This window comes from Cydia amplana, chromosome 24, assembly GCF_948474715.1.
Source record: "Cydia amplana chromosome 24, ilCydAmpl1.1, whole genome shotgun sequence".
Lineage (NCBI taxonomy): Eukaryota > Metazoa > Arthropoda > Insecta > Lepidoptera > Tortricidae > Cydia > Cydia amplana.
This window is the reverse complement of record NC_086092.1, coordinates 625,314-652,063: the sequence shown is the minus strand read 5'-3', so window position 1 is coordinate 652,063 and position 26,750 is coordinate 625,314. Positions and strand designations below refer to the sequence as shown.

General features: G+C 42.7%; 1 protein-coding gene across 1 annotated transcript in view; it reads right to left on the bottom strand.

The window, feature by feature from the left end:
* LOC134659168 (talin-1) overlaps positions 1-26,750 on the bottom strand; it is a 157,490-nt gene that overhangs the window by 40,714 nt on the left and 90,026 nt on the right. The window contains exons 29-43 of the mRNA XM_063514800.1: positions 26,088-26,232; positions 24,689-24,882; positions 22,706-22,835; positions 21,744-21,868; positions 18,857-19,025; positions 17,240-17,407; positions 14,743-14,905; positions 13,515-13,642; positions 12,478-12,609; positions 11,938-12,123; positions 6,484-6,638; positions 3,622-3,765; positions 2,096-2,229; positions 1,287-1,399; positions 566-724 (exon numbers count right to left, since the gene is read on the bottom strand). Coding sequence (XP_063370870.1) covers positions 566-724; positions 1,287-1,399; positions 2,096-2,229; positions 3,622-3,765; positions 6,484-6,638; positions 11,938-12,123; positions 12,478-12,609; positions 13,515-13,642; positions 14,743-14,905; positions 17,240-17,407; positions 18,857-19,025; positions 21,744-21,868; positions 22,706-22,835; positions 24,689-24,882; positions 26,088-26,232 — 2,245 coding nt within the window. The remainder of the gene's footprint in view (positions 1-565; positions 725-1,286; positions 1,400-2,095; positions 2,230-3,621; positions 3,766-6,483; positions 6,639-11,937; positions 12,124-12,477; positions 12,610-13,514; positions 13,643-14,742; positions 14,906-17,239; positions 17,408-18,856; positions 19,026-21,743; positions 21,869-22,705; positions 22,836-24,688; positions 24,883-26,087; positions 26,233-26,750) is intronic.

Below are 26,750 nucleotides of genomic sequence, written 5' to 3'. Positions count from 1 at the left end.
CGCTACTGGCGAAAAATGTACTACTAAAACAATTAACAACTAATGTTATAAGCAGAAGGAGTTGATATGGCGGGACCTAAAATTATGGAATAATTCGACCGTTGCACAATACAACACTTATAGTCCGACAAGAGATTGTAGAAAATAATTGAGGACGCCACTTTCTACGTAACTGTCACATTTTTGAAGTGAAATGCTTAAACATGGCAACAATTTAGTATGGATTTTTTTAGTTCCGTTTTATTTAATTTCTACTATTTTATGTCGCACTATGTTCATGTTCAATAATGATTGCATTATGGCATTCTATTTTGGGGTTTTTCCAAAATAACATTAGAGACCGCAGGAGTGACTATAGTCATAGTGATAGTGACACCTAAGCAACTGAGCTTGCTACTACTATATAATTCTTCCATAATTGCGGTATGGCATTATATTCTGGGGTTGTTTTATCAGTCCATTTGCCAAGAACTAAACATCATTAGAAATTAAAAAAAAGTTTTGATACTTTCTAATATATCTGATAGTAGTGATGGTGTTTTTTTATGTAACAGTGACTACTTACAGTAGGATTTCCGGCAGCCTGGCTGGCAGCATGGGTCACTAAAGCCAGAGTTTCCAGCACAGTTCGAGCGTGCTCAATGAGCTCGCCTGATGATGATGATGACGTCATGTTGGAGGCTGCGCCGATGGTGGCCGAGACTAGCGGCTCGCAGTATGATACCTACGGAACAAAACGTAATTTTTAGCTAAAAATCATCTTAAAAAACTACTTTGTGTAACAATTTGTAAAGCCAGTAGTGAACTTGGAGATAATTCAATCGCTATTCTACTAATATTATAAAAGTGACAACCAATTACACAAATATTTAGGATTAGGTATTTGGATATTGGTTGCTCAATCACACACTAAAGAACTGAACAGATTTGGGTGAAATTTAGCACACAGATAGTGTATAAATTTGGAATAAGGCTTACGTATCCACTTTTTGTCCTGGAATTAATTCCATAAAGTGGTGAATCGGGAGTTAAATTTAGTACCTACAGCCAGGCGTGGCCCACTCTGCGATTTCGTCGCTTTGCTACAGGTAGCTAAAAGTACATCCGTTCCACACCAATTTTGGTGGCTAGCCATAAGCCGCGCGTGGCGCTGTCGCCACCTAGCGGCCATATCTGTGCTGACCGTAACAGACGCGTTTTGTTAGAGAGTGAGTCTTCTGTACCTAGTACTATTATTTATTCTGTGGTACAGCAGGGGTTGATATTAATAATGGGGGGTGATTTACCAGTTGTACAACCGAGTGTCCGAGGTTCTCCGCCTCACCCTTCGCCGCGACCCGGACCGGTTCGATGCGTTCCAGCATCTCAGTGGTGCTGTTTTCTATTTGCTCCAAGTAACCTGGAAAAAAATTAAGCGTTAGAACAACAAAGATAACTGAATACATCTTTAAATTTTCTAACCACCCTGCGGGTGCAGCATGGTTCCATTTTTATCGCCTGTTACTATGCCCGTCACTTTCGCACTTACACACTTGTTAGAACGTGACAGGCCTGGTGACAAGAGATAAAAATGCGACTGTGCTACCGCCCCTGATTTAGTAATGGTTCCAAATTAATATTAAATTATTACTCCCAGCGGAACTGATATTTTGAACGCATTCGGGGTACGAGGCTGTTTGATTATGCAAAAAAATTTTTTTACTAATTCTATCCAAAGTGCCGATTTAGTTGCGGTATTCCCTAAACCCTAAAAGATTAGTGATACTAGTTACAGCGACGTTTCTCAGACGTCGGGGGGTAAATAATAAGTTTTCTTGACGACCGGTCTGGCCTAGTGACCCTGCCTGTGAAGCCGCGGTCCTGGGTTCGAATCCCGGTAAGGGCATTTATTTGTGTGATAGGCACAAATATTTGTTCCTGAGTCTTGGGTGTGTTCTATATATTTGTATATTATATATATCGTTGTCAGACCCACAAAACAAGCCTTCTTGAGCTTACTGTGGGACTTAGTCAATCTTTGTAACTCTTACACTAATATTTATTTTCAATGTAAACTCGGTTTAGCATAACTATTCCAAAAGTGGTATAATCTTACCTTGCAGTGAGTCTGTCTTCATCTGAGGCAGTTCCTGTGCCACGGCCTGTAAGGCGGCCTGGTCCAGGGCGCGGCGCTGCCGGCCGAGCGTCTCCAGCGCCGCCGAGCACTCCCTCTGGCCCGGGGCCTTCTCTCTGCAACACAAGTTTACTATGTCATAGAGAAAAAAATACATAGAGTGCTCACTCCATACATCAGTTCAGACTATTAATTTCAGTGTCTACATCTAGCATCGAGTAGCGGAACTATCAGTACTGCTACTTGACAATAGATGTAGCACCGACCGGAAAGTCTTATCTCAACAGCATAAGACTTTCCGGTCGGTGGCTACATCTATTGTCAAGTAGCAGTACTGACAGTTCCGCTACTCGATGCTAGATGCTAATAGTCTTTTTGGTACTAAAACTGATGTATGGAGTGAGCACTCTATGTATTTTTTCTCTATGACTATGTATAGTCTGTCAAGCCGGATATGTCAGTAGCAATGTAAAGCAAACTAAAGTACGGTATCCGTAGGAAACGAACAAAAAGCAGCAATGTACATCGAACAGCGGTCAAAATGTAAACAAAACAGTTCCACAGATAAGATATAATATAAATGACACGCGATTTTGGAAAAATTCAAACGTAGTGTTGCTCACCCGCGATTTTTCAAATTTGCCGCCTTTTTCTACTAACAAGATTTGCTTGACCAAGTATATATACGATTATTTTTTAAAGGCCCCAGTTTCAAAACGCTACCAATAGGGAATATTACGCGAAACTCTTCGTAGGGGGCGCCGTTCCACAACCCGTCATAATCTAAGGGTCTACCGCTAACGAGAGTCGAAATTTTGTTATCTAACCTCTCTATCACTCTTGCATATTCGAGCGATAAAGAGGCAGTTAGCTGAGTTTCGATTTCGCGTTTCCCGGTAGGCCCTTTGTAAACAAACCGCCTTGGTGTATCAATATCGTATTTTATTGTCTGGGAAAACTTGTCAAGAAACAGTTTAAGGCACAGTATGTATAAGTTACTCGATGGTTTACGATGGGTGCTAGTGCTGCACTCTGGCGGCAGAACATTGCAGTAATACCCCCTATTGTCAACTGACAATAACAATTTACCGTATATTAGGTACTGTAAGCATTCTCAGTGTCAAATGAATTTCACCTGACACTTGTCAGTTGGGGTGAAATAGAGGGGCTTGCTAGTTATTCAGAGTTGTAGGCAAACCAGAATACGAATTTCCAATATATCAATTGAAGGGATGTTTACAAAAACAACATAACTGCTTAGAGCGGTTGACACTTTTTTAAGAACATTGTTAATCGTTTCAGGTGTCAACCAGTGTAGTCAGTTATGTCGTTTTTGTAAACATCCCTTCAATTGTAAACTAAAATTTAAAATGACTATAATATCTATGAAATGGACACTCTTAAAGATTTAGTTAAAACAATGCGACTCTTTCCATAAGTAGATATTTATTAAAGCTATTTGTGCCCAAAAGTGAGACAACTGACTCCTAATGATGTTGTATTGTTACCTGATATCACCGAGTAGACTCTTGATGCTGTCAGACACTGTCTTGCTGTGCGTAGCTAAAGCTTGCCACTGAGGGCGCGCGTCTGGTGTCACCGCTAATGCCTTAGCTGAGTCCAGCATCGAGCAGGAAGCTGAGATGATGCTCCTGTAGAAAAAAATATAAATAATTATCAGATTTCGAATAAAAGTTGCGTTTAGTAACATTTGGTCTGAGCGCCAGGCCAGGCGAGGCTCACTCCGTGATTTCTTTGCGTCGCTACAAGTATCTACAAGTACATGCGGCCCACACCAATTTTGATGACTAGCCATAGTAGTTGCCGCGCACCGCTATGCCGCGCATGTCGCATGCGCGTTGTCAATCTTTTGAAAAACCTATTTATATAGGTATAGTAACAATATATAATGCATGCTTAACTTACTAACAATTGTATGTGATTTTTTGTCATTTAAGTCATTTTAAGTGAAGTTTTGTTATATCTTCTTGAGAAATAAAGATTCTTACACCTGAACTCCAGGTTAAACCGGCTTAACCGGCTAACCCCGGGTAAATGGGATGTGCAACTGGTGCAAGTGACGCTAAGGGCTCATTTAGACGGTGCGAGAACTCGCATGCGAGTTTCATTACATTGCGTCATTTGATCGGTCGGCTGAATTGATGTAACCTCAATGGTCAGCAATGTAACTAAAATCGTATACGAGTTCGCGCGCCGTCTAAATGAGCCTTAAGTGATGTAGTGAAAGTGCCATACCTGCCGCTCTCGAGTATAGACTGCTGGCTCTGTCTCGCTTGCGGCGAGATGCGCGCCGGCACGGAGCTGAACTGCGGGCTGTCCGCGAACTGCCACAGGCTTCTGACTGACAGTGGCGCTAGTACCTAGTGACCTAGTGACGGTGACATACCTGCCGCTCTCGAGTATAGACTGCTGGCTCTGTCTCGCTTGCGGCGAGATGCGCGCCGGCACGGAGCTGAACTGCGGGCTGTCCGCGAACTGCCACAGGCTTCTGACTGACAGTGGCGCTAGTACCTAGTGACCTAGTGACGGTGACATACCTGCCGCTCTCGAGTATAGACTGCTGGCTCTGTCTCGCTTGCGGCGAGATGCGCGCCGGCACGGAGCTGAACTGCGGGCTGTCCGCGAACTGCCACAGGCTTCTGACTGACAGTGGCGCTAGTACCTAGTGACCTAGTGACGGTGACATACCTGCCGCTCTCGAGTATAGACTGCTGGCTCTGTCTCGCTTGCGGCGAGATGCGCGCCGGCACGGAGCTGAACTGCGGGCTGTCCGCGAACTGCCACAGGCTTCTGACTGACAGTGGCGCTAGTACCTAGTGACCTAGTGACGGTGACATACCTGCCGCTCTCGAGTATAGACTGCTGGCTCTGTCTCGCTTGCGGCGAGATGCGCGCCGGCACGGAGCTGAACTGCGGGCTGTCCGCGAACTGCCACAGGCTTCTGACTGACAGTGGCGCTAGTACCTAGTGACCTAGTGACGGTGACATACCTGCCGCTCTCGAGTATAGACTGCTGGCTCTGTCTCGCTTGCGGCGAGATGCGCGCCGGCACGGAGCTGAACTGCGGGCTGTCCGCGAACTGCCACAGGCTTCTGACTGACAGTGGCGCTAGTACCTAGTGACCTAGTGACGGTGACATACCTGCCGCTCTCGAGTATAGACTGCTGGCTCTGTCTCGCTTGCGGCGAGATGCGCGCCGGCACGGAGCTGAACTGCGGGCTGTCCGCGAACTGCCACAGGCTTCTGACTGACAGTGGCGCTAGTACCTAGTGACCTAGTGACGGTGACATACCTGCCGCTCTCGAGTATAGACTGCTGGCTCTGTCTCGCTTGCGGCGAGATGCGCGCCGGCACGGAGCTGAACTGCGGGCTGTCCGCGAACTGCCACAGGCTTCTGACTGACAGTGGCGCTAGTACCTAGTGACCTAGTGACGGTGACATACCTGCCGCTCTCGAGTATAGACTGCTGGCTCTGTCTCGCTTGCGGCGAGATGCGCGCCGGCACGGAGCTGAACTGCGGGCTGTCCGCGAACTGCCACAGGCTTCTGACTGACAGTGGCGCTAGTACCTAGTGACCTAGTGACGGTGACATACCTGCCGCTCTCGAGTATAGACTGCTGGCTCTGTCTCGCTTGCGGCGAGATGCGCGCCGGCACGGAGCTGAACTGCGGGCTGTCCGCGAACTGCCACAGGCTTCTGACTGACAGTGGCGCTAGTACCTAGTGACCTAGTGACGGTGACATACCTGCCGCTCTCGAGTATAGACTGCTGGCTCTGTCTCGCTTGCGGCGAGATGCGCGCCGGCACGGAGCTGAACTGCGGGCTGTCCGCGAACTGCCACAGGCTTCTGACTGACAGTGGCGCTAGTACCTAGTGACCTAGTGACGGTGACATACCTGCCGCTCTCGAGTATAGACTGCTGGCTCTGTCTCGCTTGCGGCGAGATGCGCGCCGGCACGGAGCTGAACTGCGGGCTGTCCGCGAACTGCCACAGGCTTCTGACTGACAGTGGCGCTAGTACCTAGTGACCTAGTGACGGTGACATACCTGCCGCTCTCGAGTATAGACTGCTGGCTCTGTCTCGCTTGCGGCGAGATGCGCGCCGGCACGGAGCTGAACTGCGGGCTGTCCGCGAACTGCCACAGGCTTCTGACTGACAGTGGCGCTAGTACCTAGTGACCTAGTGACGGTGACATACCTGCCGCTCTCGAGTATAGACTGCTGGCTCTGTCTCGCTTGCGGCGAGATGCGCGCCGGCACGGAGCTGAACTGCGGGCTGTCCGCGAACTGCCACAGGCTTCTGACTGACAGTGGCGCTAGTACCTAGTGACCTAGTGACGGTGACATACCTGCCGCTCTCGAGTATAGACTGCTGGCTCTGTCTCGCTTGCGGCGAGATGCGCGCCGGCACGGAGCTGAACTGCGGGCTGTCCGCGAACTGACAGAGGCTTCTGACAGCTTCTTGTAGAGGGCCGGTAGCGGCGGCGCAGCGGGCGCGGTTAGACTGCAAAAACAATTCATTATTAACTTCACACTTAAAATTAAACCTTATTGCAACGAGATAAGGTGTAATTGTGGTTAATAAGTTTAGTTCTACGTTACTACTAACCTATTAATGACCGTGTGACTAAATTCTCTATAATCGTCACTTACTACTGTACTTGAAGTTATCATGCATATGTTGCTTCCATTTTGAAATACGGCAGACTAGTGTTGGATAGTTTCGTAAATAGAGCTTAAAATAGCATTTTCAGGCAACAAAAAATGCAATGAAAACCGAGCTCATTATGATTTTCTCTTACTGTTTATTCGTATCATGGTTATGTCTTATTCATATTAAGATACGGCATACTTGTGTGGGGAAATTCAGTATTGGTAAAATAGCATTTCAGGCCCTTAAAAGTAACACTTAGCCCCTTATTTCAGTAATCTGGCATATTATGTTATTTATTTAATTTTTTTATTTTTTTATTTATTTATTTAAGAAACAAACAGTCTTTTATAGTTATATATAACACTGGAAATTTTCTTAAAACTAGACTTACAGTTTCCTTAATGAAAATATTTTAACATCATGTTAATTCAAATTGTTTTCTACAGAGTAAAAACAGAGCTATTTGTGCATACAACAATAAACTAAGAGAAAAATAATAATAAAACTAAAATATAAGAGTACCTATCACAGTTTTAAAATTTGTACAATTTTATCAATAAATGTAGGTACCTTATTTTATCTAATATCTTATAACAACCATAACAATTGTTTTAAAACTGAAATACAAAAAAAAAAAGAGGTTTTGTTACTCAATTACATATAAGAAACAGTAACATTTCATACATAATACTGAGATTATTTCTTAAAAATGCCTCTAATAACTAATGCTTTAGGTTACATATTACACTGCATAGAAAGTGTTTTAAATCTATTAAGTTTCTCACAGAACATATCAAGACTATGAAATTTTTCGTTGTACAACCTGCACGCCCTTTTAACAAAACTATTCTTTGCGTAAGCAGTCCGACTACGGGGGATGTAAAATAGAGGTTTTTTCCTGCAGGCGCGTTCACAACGTCGAGGAACTCTGAGGGAAAGTGACTGTAATAAAAACGGAGCATCAATAATATTATTAAGAATTTTATAAAGTGTTAAGATATCGGTGCGTTCTCGGCGATAACTAAGGGATGTTATATTGTGTACTCTCATTGCGGTGGCGTAATCCGAGTATTTATCTCTAATTCTGTATTCTATTGTCTTAGCAAACTTTTTCTGAACTCTCTCTATCCTATCGCTATGTATTTTATACAGTGGGCTCCACACAGCGCTTGCAAATTCCAAGCGACTACGAACGTAACTGTTAAATAGTACCTTATAAGTTAAAAGTCTCTTAAATGGCTTACCTACACGTAATATAAATCCTAACTGCTTAAATGCTTTACCTAACATGTCATCAATGTGAGGTATAAAAGTGAGTTTTGAATCCATTATGATACCGAGGTCTCGAATCTGGTGAACATGACCTAATTTTTTATCACATAGTTTATAGTCAACATTAATACTATTCCTTTTCCTGCTAAAACTTATAACGAAACATTTGTCTGGATTTAAGGACAACTTATTATCAATACAATAAGCCTCAAAACGGTCCAAGTCGCTTTGTAAGGCTTTGCAATCATCCACATTACGAATGACTCTAAATATCTTTGCATCGTCAGCATATAACAGTAAGTTTGAATTTTTTATACATGCAGAGATATCATTGATGTAGATGATAAACAACAAAGGCCCCAGATGAGACCCTTGTGGAACACCAGACGTGATAGGCCTATACTGAGAAGTATATCCACCCACTGCCACAGCCTGCGAACGATTCTCTATGTAAGATTGTATCCACCGGAAAAGGTCACCGTGTATACCGATATGCCAAAGCTTCAACAATAAGCGTTCATGACAAACCTTATCGAAGGCCTTGGCAAAATCGGTATACACAGCGTCCACTTGATAATTATTATCCAGCGCGTCCAATAAGATCTCTGTGTAGGATATCAGATTGGATTCAACACTCCGGCCCTTAAGAAAACCATGTTGGTTTGGAATAATATAACGACGTATGGCAGTGGATAGCTGATCAGTTACAATCTTTTCCAGAATTTTACCAAATTGACAAAGTTTCGAGATTGGTCGATATTTTTCTATGTCGTGGCTAATTTCACCTTTAGGTATAGGAGTGACTAGTGCACGTTTCCATAATGAGGGCACGCATCCATCTGTAAGGGATTTTTTAAAAATTAATGTAATCGGTTCTACTAAATTGGGAGAACATTTATTGATTACTACAGGATGTATAGAATCAGGACCGGCCCCTTTATTTACATTTATGGATTTAAGATATTTATAAACTAATTCTTTGGTTATGTGAATTGTATCAATGTCTAAAACTGGGTCACCTGTCAATGGGTGGTTATTTAAATCAGAGGAACCACTAGCTGGTTTTTCAAAAACGGAGTGAAAGTGTTCATTGAAAAAATCACATATCTGTGTACCACTTGAAGCTGCCATACCCTTATACTGCATAACCTGTGGAAGACCTCTTTTAGAAAAAGTAGATTTTATATAAGTCCAGAAGAATTTAGGGTGATCATTAATCTTAGTTTCAGTATAACTAATATAATTTTTATAACATTGGGGCTCCAATTTTGATATTCTTTTCTTTAAAAGTTTATAAGTGTCATGGTCTAAAGGGTTACTATATGTCTTCCACAACTTATGGTATTTCTTTTTTTCATTCAATAATCTTCTAAGTGGTTTAGTATACCACGGGGGCTTGGAACAAGAAAACCGTTGGGGGACCCTAGGAACATATCTATCAATTAGGTTATTTAGTGTATTATAAAATATCGAAACACAATCGTCCAGCGTACGGCCCGAAAAGCGTTCCGACCAGGCGATTTTAGATAACTCGAGGTTTATTTCATCGAAGTTTGCATCGAAGAAACGATATACAAAAGTAGGGGCTGGTTTAAGAGGAATCGTGTAAACAATATTAAGTTCTATTTGAAGGGCCTTATGGTGCAGATCTTCCGGTGTTAAAGGATCATCGCTGGCGGATATTGTACAGTTTTTATTGCAAAAAATAAGATCAAGAACTCGTTGATTACAGTTTAGGCAACAATTGTATTGTTCCAAACCTGAATATGATAAAAACTCGCTAAGTAACTGTACATGCAAACTATTAGTACCCCCAATTAGGTCCATTTTAGAACTATCAGATGTAGGCCACTGAGCGTCAGAGATATTAAAGTCACCTGTTACGAGAAAAACATCATTGGGATTTTCTATTGTTAATTGACTACAAATGTCAAAAAAGTTTTCTAACGTATCTTTATACAACGGCCCGTGCGGGATGTAAACACAACAGATGTTCAGGGTCGTCTGCCCCTGGGTGCCGCGCTGCGATAATGGTATTGATACCCAGACACACTCGGAGGCGGCAGGCGACGGGCAAGGCCAGTCCCGGCGCACGGGCCGATGCTCGCGGCGCACCGCTATCGCTACCCCTCCACCGCGCTCCATGCCGCTCGAGTCCACAGATCTGTCGCAGCGATACACGATATACCTATTATCAAACAGTTCCCCGTCATAAAAATTTGAATTTAGCCAGCTTTCAGCCACACAAATAAAACCATAATCTGACATTGAAACATGTGAATAGAAACTTTGCGTTTTTGTACGTAGTCCGCGTACGTTTTGGTAGTAACCAAAAATATTAGTAGTACCCGTTATGAGAGTTAAAAATTACACGACTATTATTACTTACTCTTACATAGGTTACTTTTGCCATTAAATACAAGAAAGAAATATTAGTTACACGCTGTGAAATAAACAAAAAGTATAGGTAACCTTTTATTTGTGAATCGGGCGACAAAAACAAAACAATTACTTTTTTTTTATAGGCAGTGCAGGTGGTACATTTAAAACGCATATGTTCGGTGCTTATAAGGAAAATATTAATAGATATACAACACATAATATTCGTGTCCCAAACAGCGAGAGAGTTATAAGGCGCAATTAAACAAGATTTTATATTAATACATTTTAGGATTAAAACGTAGAACAGTCATTTTATTTTATTAAAATCGAAATTATTATTTATAACCATTACTTTAGACGTCTCGGTCTTTCTAGCTAGGATCTTGCAGTCTCTAATCCATAAATACGTGATTTTATTATCCTTCTTGAGGTCTCGTGCACGTTTTAGTAGCATCTTGCTGGCCGGAGTGAGATGATCGCCCAAGTACAGATTCAAAGCCGGCCCGTGAAGGCCAATGGAGGATGTTGTGATGCCCTTGCGCGCACGGACTGCTGATAGTAGCTGGTCCTTATAAATACGCCTGGTAAACTTTACAATAACAGCCGGTTCACGATTTTTTGACGACCGCCCCTGGTCGTTGTCACCGTCGCCGTTATCGTCAGCATTGTGGAAACGTCGCACTCGCTGTATGCCGTCGATATGATGAGCCTCAAACGTCAGCCCTACTACAGTATAAATGTCTTGAAGGATGCTAATCAGATTTTCTCCTTTTTTGAAAGGCAAGCCAGAGATTTCAATATTATTAATCCTAGAGTATTGTTCTCGAGCATCAAATTCTTGTTGGAGGGTGGTTATCATTTTTGTCGCCGTATTTAGGTCGGATTGTAACTTAGTCACGAGCACGGTTTTTTCCTTCATTTGGCTTACACTATCCTCTACAAAAGAAATCCTAGATTCCATCTCATTTAGCTTAGTATTAATCTCTTGGATACCATCCTTGCAGGATACTAGGTCGGACTTTATTAAACGAAATTCGCTACGAAAGTCCTGGATCTCTTTCAGGATGGCGGCAAGACCTTGCTGCAGCTCTGATGAGGCACCAGGTGTAGCTGGTGCTGAAATAGGGTCCTGCGGGTGTTGAGTTTCGGTCGGTACGTCTGTTGCGAGATTATTGCCAGCGCGGCAGGATACACACCGCCAGTTTGCTTTTTTATCGCTCGTCATCTTGCGATAAGTAGTCTCAGCGATGCCAGCACATCCATAATGTAAAATCCCTTTACAAACACTGCAATTTACTCCATCCGTAACTACCAGACGACACTTAGCACAAATCATAATGTAAAGATAATTCGATTTTACTAGAGACGGGTGTCGGACCAAAAACAACTCTGTCACAATGTAGTTAGGTCGATAATTATGTGACGCGATAAGATTCACACGACGTAAACAAATGAATCACGGTAGGCCGCACGTAGCAACCGTTAATGCACTAACCTCGCTATAATCGCTGTCCAACGCCTTAATCTCCTTAACCAACGCCGCTGTCGAGTTGGCCACATCCTTAGCGGCCTGAACGAAGTGCCGTTTAGCTTGCGGCTCGGTGGTCTTTCCGGAGGCGACGCGGCACGCGTTACAAAGGGCGCTGGTGTGCTTGGCGATCACTGTAGCGGCGGATAACACCTGCAGAATAAAGAAACCAAGTCACACCAAGTAATAAACATCAAGGCTACCTGATATAAAGCATTATTGGAATTTTGAACCTGTGACACAAATGACACAATACAAAATACTGAACATAAACTTTGACCCTCATTTTGCATGTTTTTTTCTCTAATGAGAATAATTACAACTATTGACCGCCGAGATTTGTATAGAGTTTAGGAACGACAGCACTATATTAAAATCCAAGTTTTAAAATCATGAAATAATTCTGCAAGTGATGAGAATGGATTGCCATAAGAATTGACATGTGAATTCGGACTATAAAACTTAGGCATAAAGGCAGCTTAGAACATTAACTGAAAGAATACTGACCTGTTGTTGATCGCTAGTTGGATCAGCCAGAGCTTGACAGGCCTGATCGATGGCCACTGCTGCGCGCGCAAACTGCGCCTGATCTACTAGTCCTGGTCGCCCAGCCACTGACGTTGAATCCGATACAGCCACCTGAGAAATAATACAATTATAGTTGGTCAAACCAATTTGTCAGTCAGTAAGAACCAGGAAAACTATTATCCTTTTCTTTTGGGTGCTCGTACTAGCGTAAGACAAAGATAGTATGATTCTCTCTATGTTTGAAATGAGACATTCCTTTGACAAACTATATTAAACTTATACAGGCGGTCAGTTCAAAAATAATTAAAATATCCTGGTCACGGCACCAAAATGTAACACTAATATATTTATCGTTTTTGCCAACGATACATGTTTTATTTATATCATAGTGTAAAGCTAAAGAAAAAGGATCAAAAATGAATCAATTTTTGAACGTTTCTAAACACATTTAAATCAGCAGAAATGTGTTTCTGTGTCAAATGTACACACAAAAATTAAAAAGGGTATTTTCTGTACCCGAAAGTTAAAATACTAAAGTCTAATCACAATCACCCAAAACAGGGCTAAATTTAGTTTTAGGGTGTACCAAAACTATGAACATTTGTTTCAAATATGTTCACAATCTTTAGGAACAGAACATATAAATAAGAACATGCAATAATTTACTCGTTTCGTGCCTGCAATACGGCCATTTGGGCACTATAATTTTGAAATGATTTACTCGTCTCGTACCTGCAATAACTTGGGCACTATATTTTTTAAAGGAAACTTAACTTTATTATTTTGATTTAAGATTGAATCACCAATAATTATAAATTTTGAGACGTACTATTACTTGACTATATCGACCGGGATATTCATATTCATATTCTTTATTTGTATTGATCATACATTGTCACAGCCGCGTTATTTACATTATTATATACAATGGGTATGTCGGATAAGAACCGTGATTGCCGTGATATATGTCTAGTGAAACTAACCGTGACTCATTCAAAACTGGTACTATTACTTACCCAATAAGCAGCCTGAGCGGTGCAATCCACCAGTCCTAGAACGGCGTCGGCCACGTTGCGCACGGCGCGACAGAACTGCGCGTATTCCGACCGCTTCACAGATGTCGCCATGCTAGACATGCCCTCGCCTGTTACAAACGAACGATTAGAATAAATTCATGCGCGACTGAATACATTTAGGCTCAGTTGCACACTTGACAGACCAATCAACATCACTCAGCAGAGAACTATGAAAACTCTCATACAATAAAATTTAGCCACAGACGGTTTGGTGCAACCGGCCCTTAGAGCACAGAATAAATAATAGTACTACCGTACAGAAAGGATCACAGAACATATTAAAGAGGTTGGAATGGCTATCGCGCGCAGTTAGTATCGGAACCGGTGTCGCCGCTCGTTCTTCTCCACATTTACTAACACTCGCGCAACGGTAGTAAAAACTTGTGTGCCTGGTGAATAGATACGCCTCCTTTAGACAGATTTGATGTCTGGCTTCTTAATCTGAATGTTATTGTGGCGCAAAAGGCATGTTTACTTTGTTTTTCGGTCAGCGCGGGCGAGTAGCATGCGAGCGTTTGCTCAAAACCGGCGGCGACACGTACCCTACTCGCATCGCCATTCTAACTTGTTCTGTGGAAAGGACACTTCCTACAAAACTGAAGTTTCACAGCGATTAAGTGACGAAACATGCTATCCCTTTCTAATGTATGGCACTATCCCTTTCGGCTACTTAGGGTTGTCCAAAGTCTTTATCTTATGTGTGTTCGTGCACGTTAAAGTACGTCAAGTGGTGCCAACCCTAATAATTTCTCGGAGCAATGCTGAGCCGAATGGAGCCGAGTTTGCCCGAAGGGAGGAGTGTCTCCACTGCCTTAGAGGAGACATCAATCGATGAAGAACGAGAATAACCGCCATTTTTACCTTCCTTTTTTATAATCCTTTTTAGGGTTCCGTACCCAAAAGGTAAAAAAGGGGACCCTATTACTAAGACTTCGCTGTCCGTCCGTCCGGCTGTCACCAGGCTGTATCTCATGAACCTCGATAGCTAGACAGTTGAAATTTTCACAAATGATGTATCTCTGTTGCCGCTATAACAAAAAATAAAATAAAATAAATATTTAAGGGGGGCTCCTATATAACAAACACGATTTTTTGCTCTATTTTTTGTTGATGGTGCGGAACCCTCGGTGCGCGAGTCCGACTCGCACTTGGCCGCTTTTTTACTTACTAAGTGCTTTGCTGTGTCCGACGCAGGCGTCGACGTTGGCGAAGTAGCTGAGCTCGCTGACGGGCTGAGAGGGCGCGTCGAGCAGCACCCGGGAGCCCTCGATGCTGCGGATGGCGGCCGCGCATTCCTTCTGCCCCGGGGCCGCTTCGGTGCACACGTCCACCTGTTGAACAATTTCTGGTTTTGTAGAAATAATAACCAGAGATCGGACAGATTGGCGTCATTGCTCACAATAATGTGGACGTGACTCCAAATTTGATTAAATAATTAATCATATAATTATTTTAATTATTTTTTTAACTGAGATTTAATTTTGTTCCCTAGTCAATAAATAGCACTTAAATATATTTTTGATATAAAAAATGAGTACCTTCAGATAATTTGGAAAACATACTGATTTTTTTTTTAACAAATTTACATTATAAGAAATCTTTGTGTTATTTATTGATTAGGAATCAAAATTAAACCCCAGGTAAGAAATTAATTAAATGATTAATTATTTAATCAATTTTGGAGTCATGTCCACATTATTGCGAGCAATGATGCAAATTTGTCCGATCTCTGATAATAACAAATGCCTATCAGGCAGCTCGTCTGCTGACTAGCACATACGTAGGTAAAAAAAAAGCTTGCTTACAACAGGCGATATCTGGCCAAGAAAGAGAAACATTCCATTCGAAATTTAAAACTTTAAAAACGTTTTTTTAGCTGTAAAATATAGACCTGCGAATTGAATTAAAATTTCCGATCGAATTCGAATGTCTAAAAACGTTTAAGACTGTAAGAGCGAGGAATTAAGGATGACTCATGTTAAACCGGGGCGTGTCCGGGCCGGAGCTTCGTTTTCTATGGAAAGCATCACGTGATCATCTGTCATAGAAAAGTAAGCGCCGGAAGCTCCGGCCCAGACACGGCCCGGTCGACCCGGTCTAACCTGAGTCATCCTTTACTCACAGAGCACACCGTTTCGATGTAATTGCCGACCAAGTATGCGCAACAACGTTTCATCATGATTTAGATATACTACGAGTATGTGTACTGTGGACCCACTTACTTCTGTGTCAGAATATGTGTTATGTTTATGTCTATATTATACACACATTGTGTGTAATTTAATTGATTCAATTCGTTGGATTAAAAACAAAATAATTATGCAGTAACTTACCAGTCGGTTAATGCTTTCTGTAACAGCCCTCGCGGCAGCAGCGAGCTGGTTCTTGGCGTTAGGGCGCGTCAGGTCCTGGCTGACGGACTTGGCCACCGTCAGCAGCTTCGAAGAGCTGATGGTCACGAATGAGCTGATGGTAACTTACCAGTCGGTTGATGCTTTCTGTAACAGCCCTCGCGGCAGCAGCTAGCTGGTTCTTGGCATTAGGGCGCGTCAGGTCCTGGCTGACGGACTTGGCCACCGTCAGCAGCTTCGAAGAGCTGATGGTCATGAATGAGCTGACGGTAACTTACCAGTCGGTTGATGCTTTCTGTAACAGCCCTCGCGGCAGCAGCGAGCTGGTTCTTGGCGTTAGGGCGAGTCAGGTCCTGGCTGACGGACTTGGCCACCGTCAGCAGCTTCGAAGAGCTGATGGTCACGAATGAGCTGATGGTAACTTACCAGTCGGTTGATGCTTTCTGTAACAGCCCTCGCGGCAGCAGCTAGCTGGTTCTTGGCATTAGGGCGCGTCAGGTCCTGGCTGACGGACTTGGCCACCGTCAGCAGCTTCGAAGAGCTGATGGTCACGAATGAGCTGATGGTAACTTACCAGTCGGTTGATGCTTTCTGTAACAGCCCTCGCGGCAGCAGCTAGCTGGTTCTTGGCATTAGGGCGCGTCAGGTCCTGGCTGACGGACTTGGCCACCGTCAGCAGCTTCGAAGAGCTGATGGTCACGAATGAGCTGATGGTAACTTACCAGTCGGTTAATGCTTTCTGTAACAGCCCTCGCGGCAGCAGCGAGCTGGTTCTTGGCGTTAGGGCGCGTCAGGTCCTGGCTGACGGACTTGGCCACCGTCAGCAGCTTCGAAGAGCTGATGGTCACGAATGAGCTGACGGTAACTTACCAGTCGGTTAATGCTTTCTGTAACAGCCCTCGCGGCAGCAGCGAGCTGGTTCTTGGCGTTAGGGCGCGTCAGGTCCTGGCTGACGGACTTGGCCACCGTCAGCAGCCTCGAAGAGATGATGGTCACGAATGAGCTGACGGTAACTTACCAGTCGGTTAATGCTTTCTGTAACAGCCCTCGCGGCAGCAGCGAGCTGGTTCTTGGCGTTAGGGCGCGTCAGGTCCTGGCTGACGGACTTGGCCACCGTCAGCAGCTTCGAAGAGCTGATGGTCACGAATGAGCTGACGGTAACTTACCAGTCGGTTAATGCTTTCTGTAACAGCCCTCGCGGCAGCAGCGAGCTGGTTCTTGGCGTTAGGGCGCGTCAGGTCCTGGCTGACGGACTTGGCCACCGTCAGCAGCCTCGAAGAGATGATGGTCACGAATGAGCTGACGGTAACTTACCAGTCGGTTAATGCTTTCTGTAACAGCCCTCGCGGCAGCAGCGAGCTGGTTCTTGGCGTTAGGGCGCGTCAGGTCCTGGCTGACGGACTTGGCCACCGTCAGCAGCTTCGAAGAGCTGATGGTCACCGACTTCATGGAGTTTACCATCAAGGTTTGGGTATCGCGGTCCTGTGAACGGTTTCACACATGAATAGGCGTTTGGAAAAAGTAAAATCCTTTTCGTTTAAACGAACAATTCTTGTATATATTTATATATAATTTTTGTTCGGGGATCTCGGAAACGGCTCTAACGATTTCGATGAAATTTGTTATATGGGGTTTTCGGGGGCGAAAATCGATCTAGCTAGGTCTTATCTCTAGGAAAAGTTTTTTTTATATGTTTTCCGAGCAAAACTCGGTCTCCCAGATATTAGTCTATAAAAGTAGGTAAGTACAAAAATACATACAATGAGAACATATTCTTATATTATTTTTTAATAAGTCCAAAGGAAAACTTAAAATTTGTTTAAATGTAATTTTCGAGTCTTAACTCTGACGCAATTTAAATTAATATTAAAGTCCCCTGATTGTGAATCTTCCCGTATATGGAAGAGGAAATTGACCTAAACTGTGACGAGGCGGCTTTCAAAAGGTAATGAAGGTTGAGAGAGGCGATGGCTGAGATACGCGTCATACTCGTGAACGGGTGCTGTTTGTGGAGACTGGTCTATTTAAGCTAACACGAGCTATTATATTTAGTAACTTTATTTTTGAGTATAATTACATGGACACACCTCATTCGGTTCTCGTATGCTATTTTATTTTTACTATCATTTTCTTTAATTTAATGAATGTTTTAATTAGGTATACAGGATTTTGACTCTCGGAGACCCTATACATCTCTAAGGATAATTTGATTAACTACTATATATTGTAATCTTTTAGTTATGATGACACTTAGGGACATTTATATCTCAAAATAATTTTAGATTATAGTTTTTGTATCTTTGTGTTTTTTTTTTCAATACTATTGTTATCGCGTTTTTTGTAATTCGACATTTAGAGGCTTTATACATCTCTATGTTAGTTTGATTTAATATTTACGGATTAGTTGTATTTCATAATTATTGATGTGTTTTTTTTGCTGTATGTAAATTCCATATTGACGTGTAAAAGTGCCCTTGATTTAGATTTAGATATTTATTCTCATAATATGAAATTACATTATAAATTATGCTAAACTAATCTACATGAATTTATATTATGATCGTCATTAACATTAACATGATATTATTTATTAGATACAAATTAAAAATGTCTTAAAAATAATCAATCTTCTGTCAACAATTTTATCAATTCATGTCAAAACAAAATACGGGAATAACTAAGTACGAGTATCTCTTAATGATCGTCATGTTCTAAATACAATAAATATGGTATACATTACGTTGAATATCAATAAATGAGAACATGTCAAATTTACACGATTCAATTTACAATTTCAAATGTCAAAGTCATATACTCATTTACTGAATAAAGTGGATTATTCAATAAAAGGACCCTCAGTTGACGTTCAAATGTTTCGTCTTGTGGCCTATTTGCTGAATAAATGTTGATATTTGATATTTGGTAACTTACCCCAGTCTGGCCAGCCATCTCCATGCCAACTCCGAGTAGACGGTTGAAGGCGTCTCCGAAGTGCCTCGAGTTGTCCGCGAGGGCCGCGGGGGACTCGACGCCTTGCACCACTTCTGACGAGGCCGAGTTGAGGCCTACGGCCGCTGCGTTCAGCTCGGACTGGAGTTCACTGCGAAAACCGTTGAATATTTAATACTATAGTTTTGACGACCGGTCTGGCCTAGTGGGTAGTGACCCTGCCTGTGAAGCCGCGGTCCTGGGTTCGAATCCCAGTAAGGGCATTTATTTGTGTGAGCACAGATATTTGTTCCTGAGTCATGGTTGTTTTCTATGTATTTAAGTATTTGTATATTATATATATCGTTGTCTGAGTACCCACAACACAAGCTTTCTTGAGCTTACCGTGGGGCTTAGTCAATTTGTGTAATAATGTCCTATAATATTTATTTATTTATTTATTTTATTTAGTTCGTTTTTTTTAGCATTAGAAATAAGTAAGTAAGTAAATACACTTTATTGCACCACAAAGAAAATACAACAGATTTACAGTGTAAATAAAGGTAGCAACAGGCGGTCTTATCGCTGTAAGCGATCTCTTCCAGACAACCTTGGGGTAGCAGGATATAAAGAACAGAAAACTTTTAAAACAGGTAGAGCACGAAATAAATTACAGGAATAAGAAGATTACACATTCGATCATATACTATTATATAAATATGTACCAATAGGTACAACCAAATAGGTTAATAAATATCACATACATATATAAATAAAGTAAACAATCTTGATGTGTCTTTTAATTGAAAAACACATTTTAAAAATGAGGTACGGTAAATATGTAACAATTATGAATCTAATACGATCATTTATATTCTTCTGCTTTCATAAGTAATAGTTTTTGATTTTTAAAAAGCGTTTTTGAATTAAAAGACATGTCAAGATCGCTTACCTTCTTGCAAGTTCTTTCTAATGATAAAAAAAACGAACTATAGTAACTTATATGGATTTGTATTTAAAAGTAGATACCAAAGTAGAGCGTTTCTTTTATTTATTGCCATTTTTATATAAAAAAAATTGCAACTTTTATGTTATTTCTAGTCAGGATTGCGAGCCCTTTTCATCCTTATAGGAGAAAAAAAGTGTCCTAAAATTTCCATACATTTTTTAAACTTTCCTTTTTGCTACCACCATACAAAGTATATGGGGAAATGGTAACACAATAGGAAAAAACTCTGGGACATTTTTTTACCCTATTAGGATCGAAAGAGCTCGTGATTCTGAGTAGAAATAACACAAAAGTGGCTAAAAAAGGTCACGATAAATAAAAATAGCAAAAAATAAATGAAACGCTCAGTAAAGAATGGTGTTATACAGGGTGGCTCATTTAGATCGGTCAGTATGGGAAAGTCTGAAACTATAAGACATACGTAGATCTGTTCTTAGGAACCATGTCATCGATTTTAATAACAAGCAAAACTGCATTCATACATTAAAAAAAACCTGTACTCAAAATAATAAAAGCGGCCAAGTGCGAGTCGGACTCGCCCATGAAGGGTTCCGTATTTAGGCGATTTATGACGTATAAAAAAAAAACTACTTACTAGATCTCGCTCAAACCAATTTTCGGTGGAAGTTTACATGGTAATCTACATCATATATTTTTTTTAGTTTTATCATTCTCTTATTTTAGAAGTTACAGGGGGGGGGGGGGACACACATTTTACCACTTTGGAATTGTCTCTCGCGCAAACTATTCAGTTTAGAAAAGAATGATATTAGAAACCTCAATATCATTTTTGAAGACCTATCCATAGATACCCCACACGTATGGGTTTGATGAAAAAAAAAAATTTTTGAGTTTCAGTTCGAAGTATGGGGAACCCCAAAAATTTATTGTTTTTTTTTTCTATTTTTGTGTGAAAATCTTAATGCGGTTCACAGAATACATCTACTTACCAAGTTTCAACAGTATAGTTCTTATAGTTTCGGAGAAAAGTGGCTGTGACATACGGACGGACAGACAGACGGACAGACAGACAGACATGACGAATCTATAAGGGTTCCGTTTTTTGCCATTTGGCTACGGAACCCTAAAAAGGCGGTGGCCATTTCGAACACTTGCTAAAATAAATGAAAGAATATGACAACAACGCATTTTAGTAATTTTAGACATCATGTTTCATAGTAAAATTTACTGCTTAAGACCTACACAATCGATATCTAAATAAAAATAGTTTTAGTTTTATTTTTCAAAACGCCCTGGTTCGATTCCCGAGCTGAGCACAGGTTTTTTTTAAGTATGAATGCAGTTTTTCTTGTTATTAAAATCGATGACATGGTTCCTAAGAACAGATCTTCATATGTCTTATAATCATACCTCGCAACCGAGCTAGCAAATCTGTAGCAGTTGTACGTCAGGGTTATCACTACTACGCATAAACTAAAGTACAAAAAATATATTTTCTTTGTTTTCAAACACACCAATATTATCAAGCAATAAAAATTCCATGTTAATATATGAAATAAATGCAAAAAAAAACGTGATTTTATAAACAAAATAACAGATACATTGAGACGCATCTAATATTGACATTGACCTGTTAATTTATATTATTTGACAGTAAATTGAACCGGGTTATATCGGAAGAGGGTCAACAAGGTTCTCGATCAATTTTATTAATCTTACATACAATAAAGTTAAAGCAAAATGTTTCATCATAATCGCCAACCCTGACACAAAACTGTCATATGCTACGGTTTTGCTAGCTCCGTTGCGGGGTATGCTTATAATTTCAGACTTTCCCATACTGACCGCTCTAAATGGGCCACCCTGTATGTTATCCAATATGTTTGTTTTCATTGTATAAAATAATCAATTTGTTGTTACCCATAGCTACGGTCACTCGGGGGGAATTCGCCCATGTTGAGAATATTGAGCGTTTCATTGATGTTCTCCATGGCGGCGTGTAGTTCCGTGTGAGAAGGCACCGCCTCTAAGCTCGTGTCCAGATTCTGTACAATAATAAATGTAGTCAAAATCATAGTACATATTTCACAATGGAACACAGATTCGCCATACAATGAAAAGCCATTAAAAGTAGGACCTTGAAATTTTAAACACATACATTATAAAATAAAAACTATTACGAAAATATGAAATTTTAAATGTTTCTTGTTCAATCACAAATTCTCAAATACAGTTCAATTTGAACGAACCAAGGAAACAAGGTGAAATTTAAAATTGGATTTGAACCCCTTAGACAGCGGAGTTAAAATTTGAAAGATGTCGCTTAAACATAAAACTAAGCCATAGTCTGTCAAGCTAAATACGTCAGTAGCAATGTAAAGCAAACTAAAGTATGGTATCCCTAGGAAACGAACAAAAAGCAGCAATGTACATCGAACAACGATGAAATGTAAACAAAACAGTTCCACAGATAAGATATAAATGACACGCGATTTTCGAACAGTTCAAACATGGTTCAAACCATAGAGAAAAAAATACATAGATTGCTCACTCCATACATCAGTTTTAGTACCAAAAAGACTATATAGCATCTAGCATCGAGTAGCGGAACTATCAGTACTGCTACATCTTTATCAAGTAGCAGTACTGATAGTTCCGCTACTCGATGCTAGATGTAGACACTGCAATTAATAGTCTGAACTGATGTATGGAGTGAGCACTCTATGTATTTTTTTCTCTATGGTTCAAACGTATGTTGCTAGCCCGCGGTTTTTCAAATTTGCCGCGTTTTTCTAATGACAAGATTTGTTTGATCAAGTATACCAATGTTTTTACCTGAGAATTAAGTTAGAATTGAAGCCACAAATGATAGTATATTTCACCTGAGTAACATCTTTAGCGATGGAGACAATAGTAGAGATGTCAACACGTTCCGAGGTGGAGAGATAGGTCTTGACAGTCTCTACCAGAGTCATCGACGAGTAGAGCACTTCACGCCCGGTGGATGTCAATCTGAAAGAGACATTTCCGTTTAAGGACAAGCAATGTACCTACAAGCAACGAATGAATGTAAAAATTGAGGCTTGTGATGTGGTGTGCATTTATTTTTCAACAATCGGATGTCAGATGGAAGTAAAATGTGTTGCCGCTTAGCTGACTGTACAGCCCGGCGAGTCTTGTTGGTGACTAGCTGTGCGGTGGGGCCGAAGGCCATAGTAAGTTATCTAGGTTGATTGGGGAGTCACCTGGGTGTGTGTTCAGCGTCAGCATGCGCGGCTGCTCTGACGCCGCCAGTGCACTGCCGCAGAGCGGCGGGCAGACTTGCAGCAGCTTCCCCGCAGCCGGGCGGGTCCTGTCACAGCCAGTAGCGGCCTTTGTTTAGGTATCTAGGTTCATTGGGGAGTCACCTGGGTGTGTGTTCAGCGTCAGCATGCGCGGCTGCTCTGACGCCGCCAGTCCACTGCCGCAGAGCGGCGGGCAGACTTGCAGCAGCTTCCCCGCAGCCGGGCGGGTCCTGTCACAGCCAGTAGCGGCCTTTGTTTAGGTATCTAGGTTCATTGGGGAGTCACCTGGGTGTGTGTTCAGCGTCAGCATGCGCGGCTGCTCTGACGCCGCCAGTGCACTGCCGCAGAGCGGCGGGCAGACTTGCAGCAGCTTCCCCGCAGCCGGGCGGGTCCTGTCACAGCCAGTAGCGGCCTTTGTTTAGGTATCTAGGTTGATTGGGGAGTCACCTGGGTGTGTGTTCAGCGTCAGCATGCGCGGCTGCTCTGACGCCGCCAGTCCACTGCCGCAGAGCGGCGGGCAGACTTGCAGCAGCCTCCCCGCAGCCGGGCGGGTCCTGTCACAGCCAGTAGCGGCATTTGTTTAGGTATCTAGGTTGATTGGGGAGTCACCTGGGTGTGTGTTCAGCGTCAGCATGCGCGGCTGCTCTGACGCCGCCAGTCCACTGCCGCAGAGCGGCGGGCAGACTTGCAGCAGCTTCCCCGCAGCCGGGCGGGTCCTGTCACAGCCAGTAGCGGCCTCTGTTTAGGTATCTAGGTTGATTGGGGAGTCACCTGGGTGTGTGTTCAGCGTCAGCATGCGCGGCTGCTCTGACGCCGCCAGTCCACTGCTGCAGAGCGGCGGGCAGACTTGCAGCAGCTTCCCCGCAGCCGGGCGGGTCCTGTCACAGCCAGTAGCGGCCTTTGTATAGTTATCTAGGTTCATTGGGGAGTCACCTGGGTGTGTGTTCAGCGTCAGCATGCGCGGCTGCTCTGACGCCGCCAGTCCACTGCCGCAGAGCGGCGGACAGACTTGCAGCAGCTTCCCCGCAGCCGGGCGGGTCCTGTCACAGCCAGTAGCGGCCTCTGTTTAGGTATCTAGGTTGATTGGGGAGTCACCTGGGTGTGTGTTCAGCGTCAGCATGCGCGGCTGCTCTGACGCCGCCAGTCCACTGCTGCAGAGCGGCGGGCAGACTTGCAGCAGCTTCCCCGCAGCCGGGCGGGTCCTGTCACAGCCAGTAGCGGCCTTTGTATAGTTATCTAGGTTCATTGGGGAGTCACCTGGGTGTGTGTTCAGCGTCAGCATGCGCGGCTGCTCTGACGCCGCCAGTCCACTGCCGCAGAGCGGCGGACAGACTTGCAGCAGCTTCCCCGCAGCCGGGCGGGTCCTGTCACAGCCAGTAGCGGCCTTTGTTTAGGTATCTAGGTTCATTGGGGAGTCACCTGGGTTTGTGTTCAGCGTCAGCATGCGCGGCTGCTCTGACGCCGCCAGTCCACTGCCGCAGAGCGGCGGGCAGACTTGCAGCAGCCTCCCCGCAGCCGGGCGGGTCCTGTCACAGCCAGTAGCGGCATTTGTTTAGGTATCTAGGTTCATTGGGGAGTCACCTGGGTGTGTGTTCAGCGTCAGCATGCGCGGCTGCTCTGACGCCGCCAGTCCACTGCCGCAGTGCGGCGGACAGACTTGCAGCAGCTTCCCCGCAGCCCGGTGGATCTTGTCGTCGCGCCGCGGACACGAGCTGCGCGGTGGAACCGGCAGCCGCGCGGGACGCTGACGCCATGGTGGAACGCGCCCACTCCGCCTGGATAAACGAACAATACATTATTACAGATAGCGACCCGCCCCGGCTTCGCACGGGTTAACAAATTATACATAATCGTTCCTCTTGAATCACTCTATCTATTAAAAAAACCGCATCAAAATACGTTACGTAGTTTTAGAGATACATACAGACAGACAGCGGGAAGTAATTTTGTTTTATACTATGTAATGATGATGTAGGTAACTAAGTGCATAATTATTTTCCATCGCATTTTCTCGGAAACGTACTTTTTGTACCGAAACTGAATGAAATAGCAAGACTCGTTCGTTCGTTTCCGTGAAAATACGATGGAAAATAATTATGCACTACATTTGTACAAAGAAATTCATAGAAAAGTTAGGAGTTGTAGAGAATGCCTAAACAGATCTGTAAGATTTTCTTTTATGTATAACTTTTATTGTATCTGAAACTTAAGTCCCACTGATTACCAGTCCGCCGGACAATATCAGCCTGTCAGTTGTTCGGAACTGTCAACTTTCTGTTCTAACTGACAGGCTGATGTCGTCCGGCGGACTGTTAATCAGTGGGCCCCTTTAAACAGCTCTAGTTCGATTAGCAAAGAACGGGACTGTTATACCTGTGCAAATCCATACTAATCCATACTATGTGTCTGTCTGTCTTTCTGTCTGTCTCTCCTCCTTTTCCTCTTCACGTTTAAACCGCTGAACGGATTAAGTTTAAATTTGGCATAGAGATAGTTTGAGTCCCGGGGAAGGACATAGGATAGTTTTTATGTCGGAAGTCATCCCTAAACAGGGTGAAAAGGGGGGTGGAAATGAGAAAATTAACGAATTGCCTGTTAATTGATATAAGCAATGCTCAAATTGAATGATTGCTATTACATTTTATCCAGGCGCTATACTTACTCTATAGTTCGTTTTTTTATCATTAGAAATAAAGTAAACAATCTTGATGTGTCTTTTAATTGAAAAACACATTTTAAAAATAAGTTACGGCAAATATGTAACAATTATGAATCTAATACGATCATTTATATTCTTCCGCTTTCATAAGTAAATAGTTTTTGATTTTTAAAAAGCGTTTTTCAATTAAAAGACATGTCAAGATCGCTTACCTTCTTGCAAGTTCTTTCTAATGCTAAAAAAAACGAACTGATGTTACTGATTCTACGCAGACGCAGTCGCGGGCAAAAGCTAGTAATAAATAAAAGTAATTACACTTACGCTTTGTCCAGGTAAAGGTTTAAGATCGAAAGCTCTAGCGGCTTCGTCTAGTTCGTCCAATTCGTCTTGCAAGGAGCGGATTATTTCTGCAGCCGCGTCCAGTTCCAGGCCCTTGCACGAGATACGGGCTCGGCTCACGGCGGACCTGGATACAAATGTTGGGAATGAGACATAATTATTACATTGACAATGATAATTATACAAATTACTATAAATTTTATAAGTGGGGGATGTAACATTTAACAAAAAGAAAAACAAAAGTCATCATTTTACGGTTTTACGAGGGCTGGCTGGTAAGTCTCCGAAATGAAAGATTAAAAAAAATATAATTAAAAAAGTAATAATGTCATTCTAACCTCTTGGCTTTTACGTTAATGCGGAAGCAATATCAAGTTTTTATAATATAAATAATAATATATTAAAGCGACCTAAAGAAAAACTGTATTCATTTTCGTGAAAATGGAAAAATCGGAAATGCGTGCGGTAATTAAGTTTTATGTTTTGAAAGGCAAAACTGCAACACAAATTAAAACCAAACTGGATCGCGTTTTAGGATCTTCTTCGCCTTCTTTAAGCACAGTTCACACTTGGGTTGTCGACTTCGGACGTGGTCGGCAGAGCTGTACAGATGCTCCCCGCAGCGGACGGCCCAATGAGGTAACG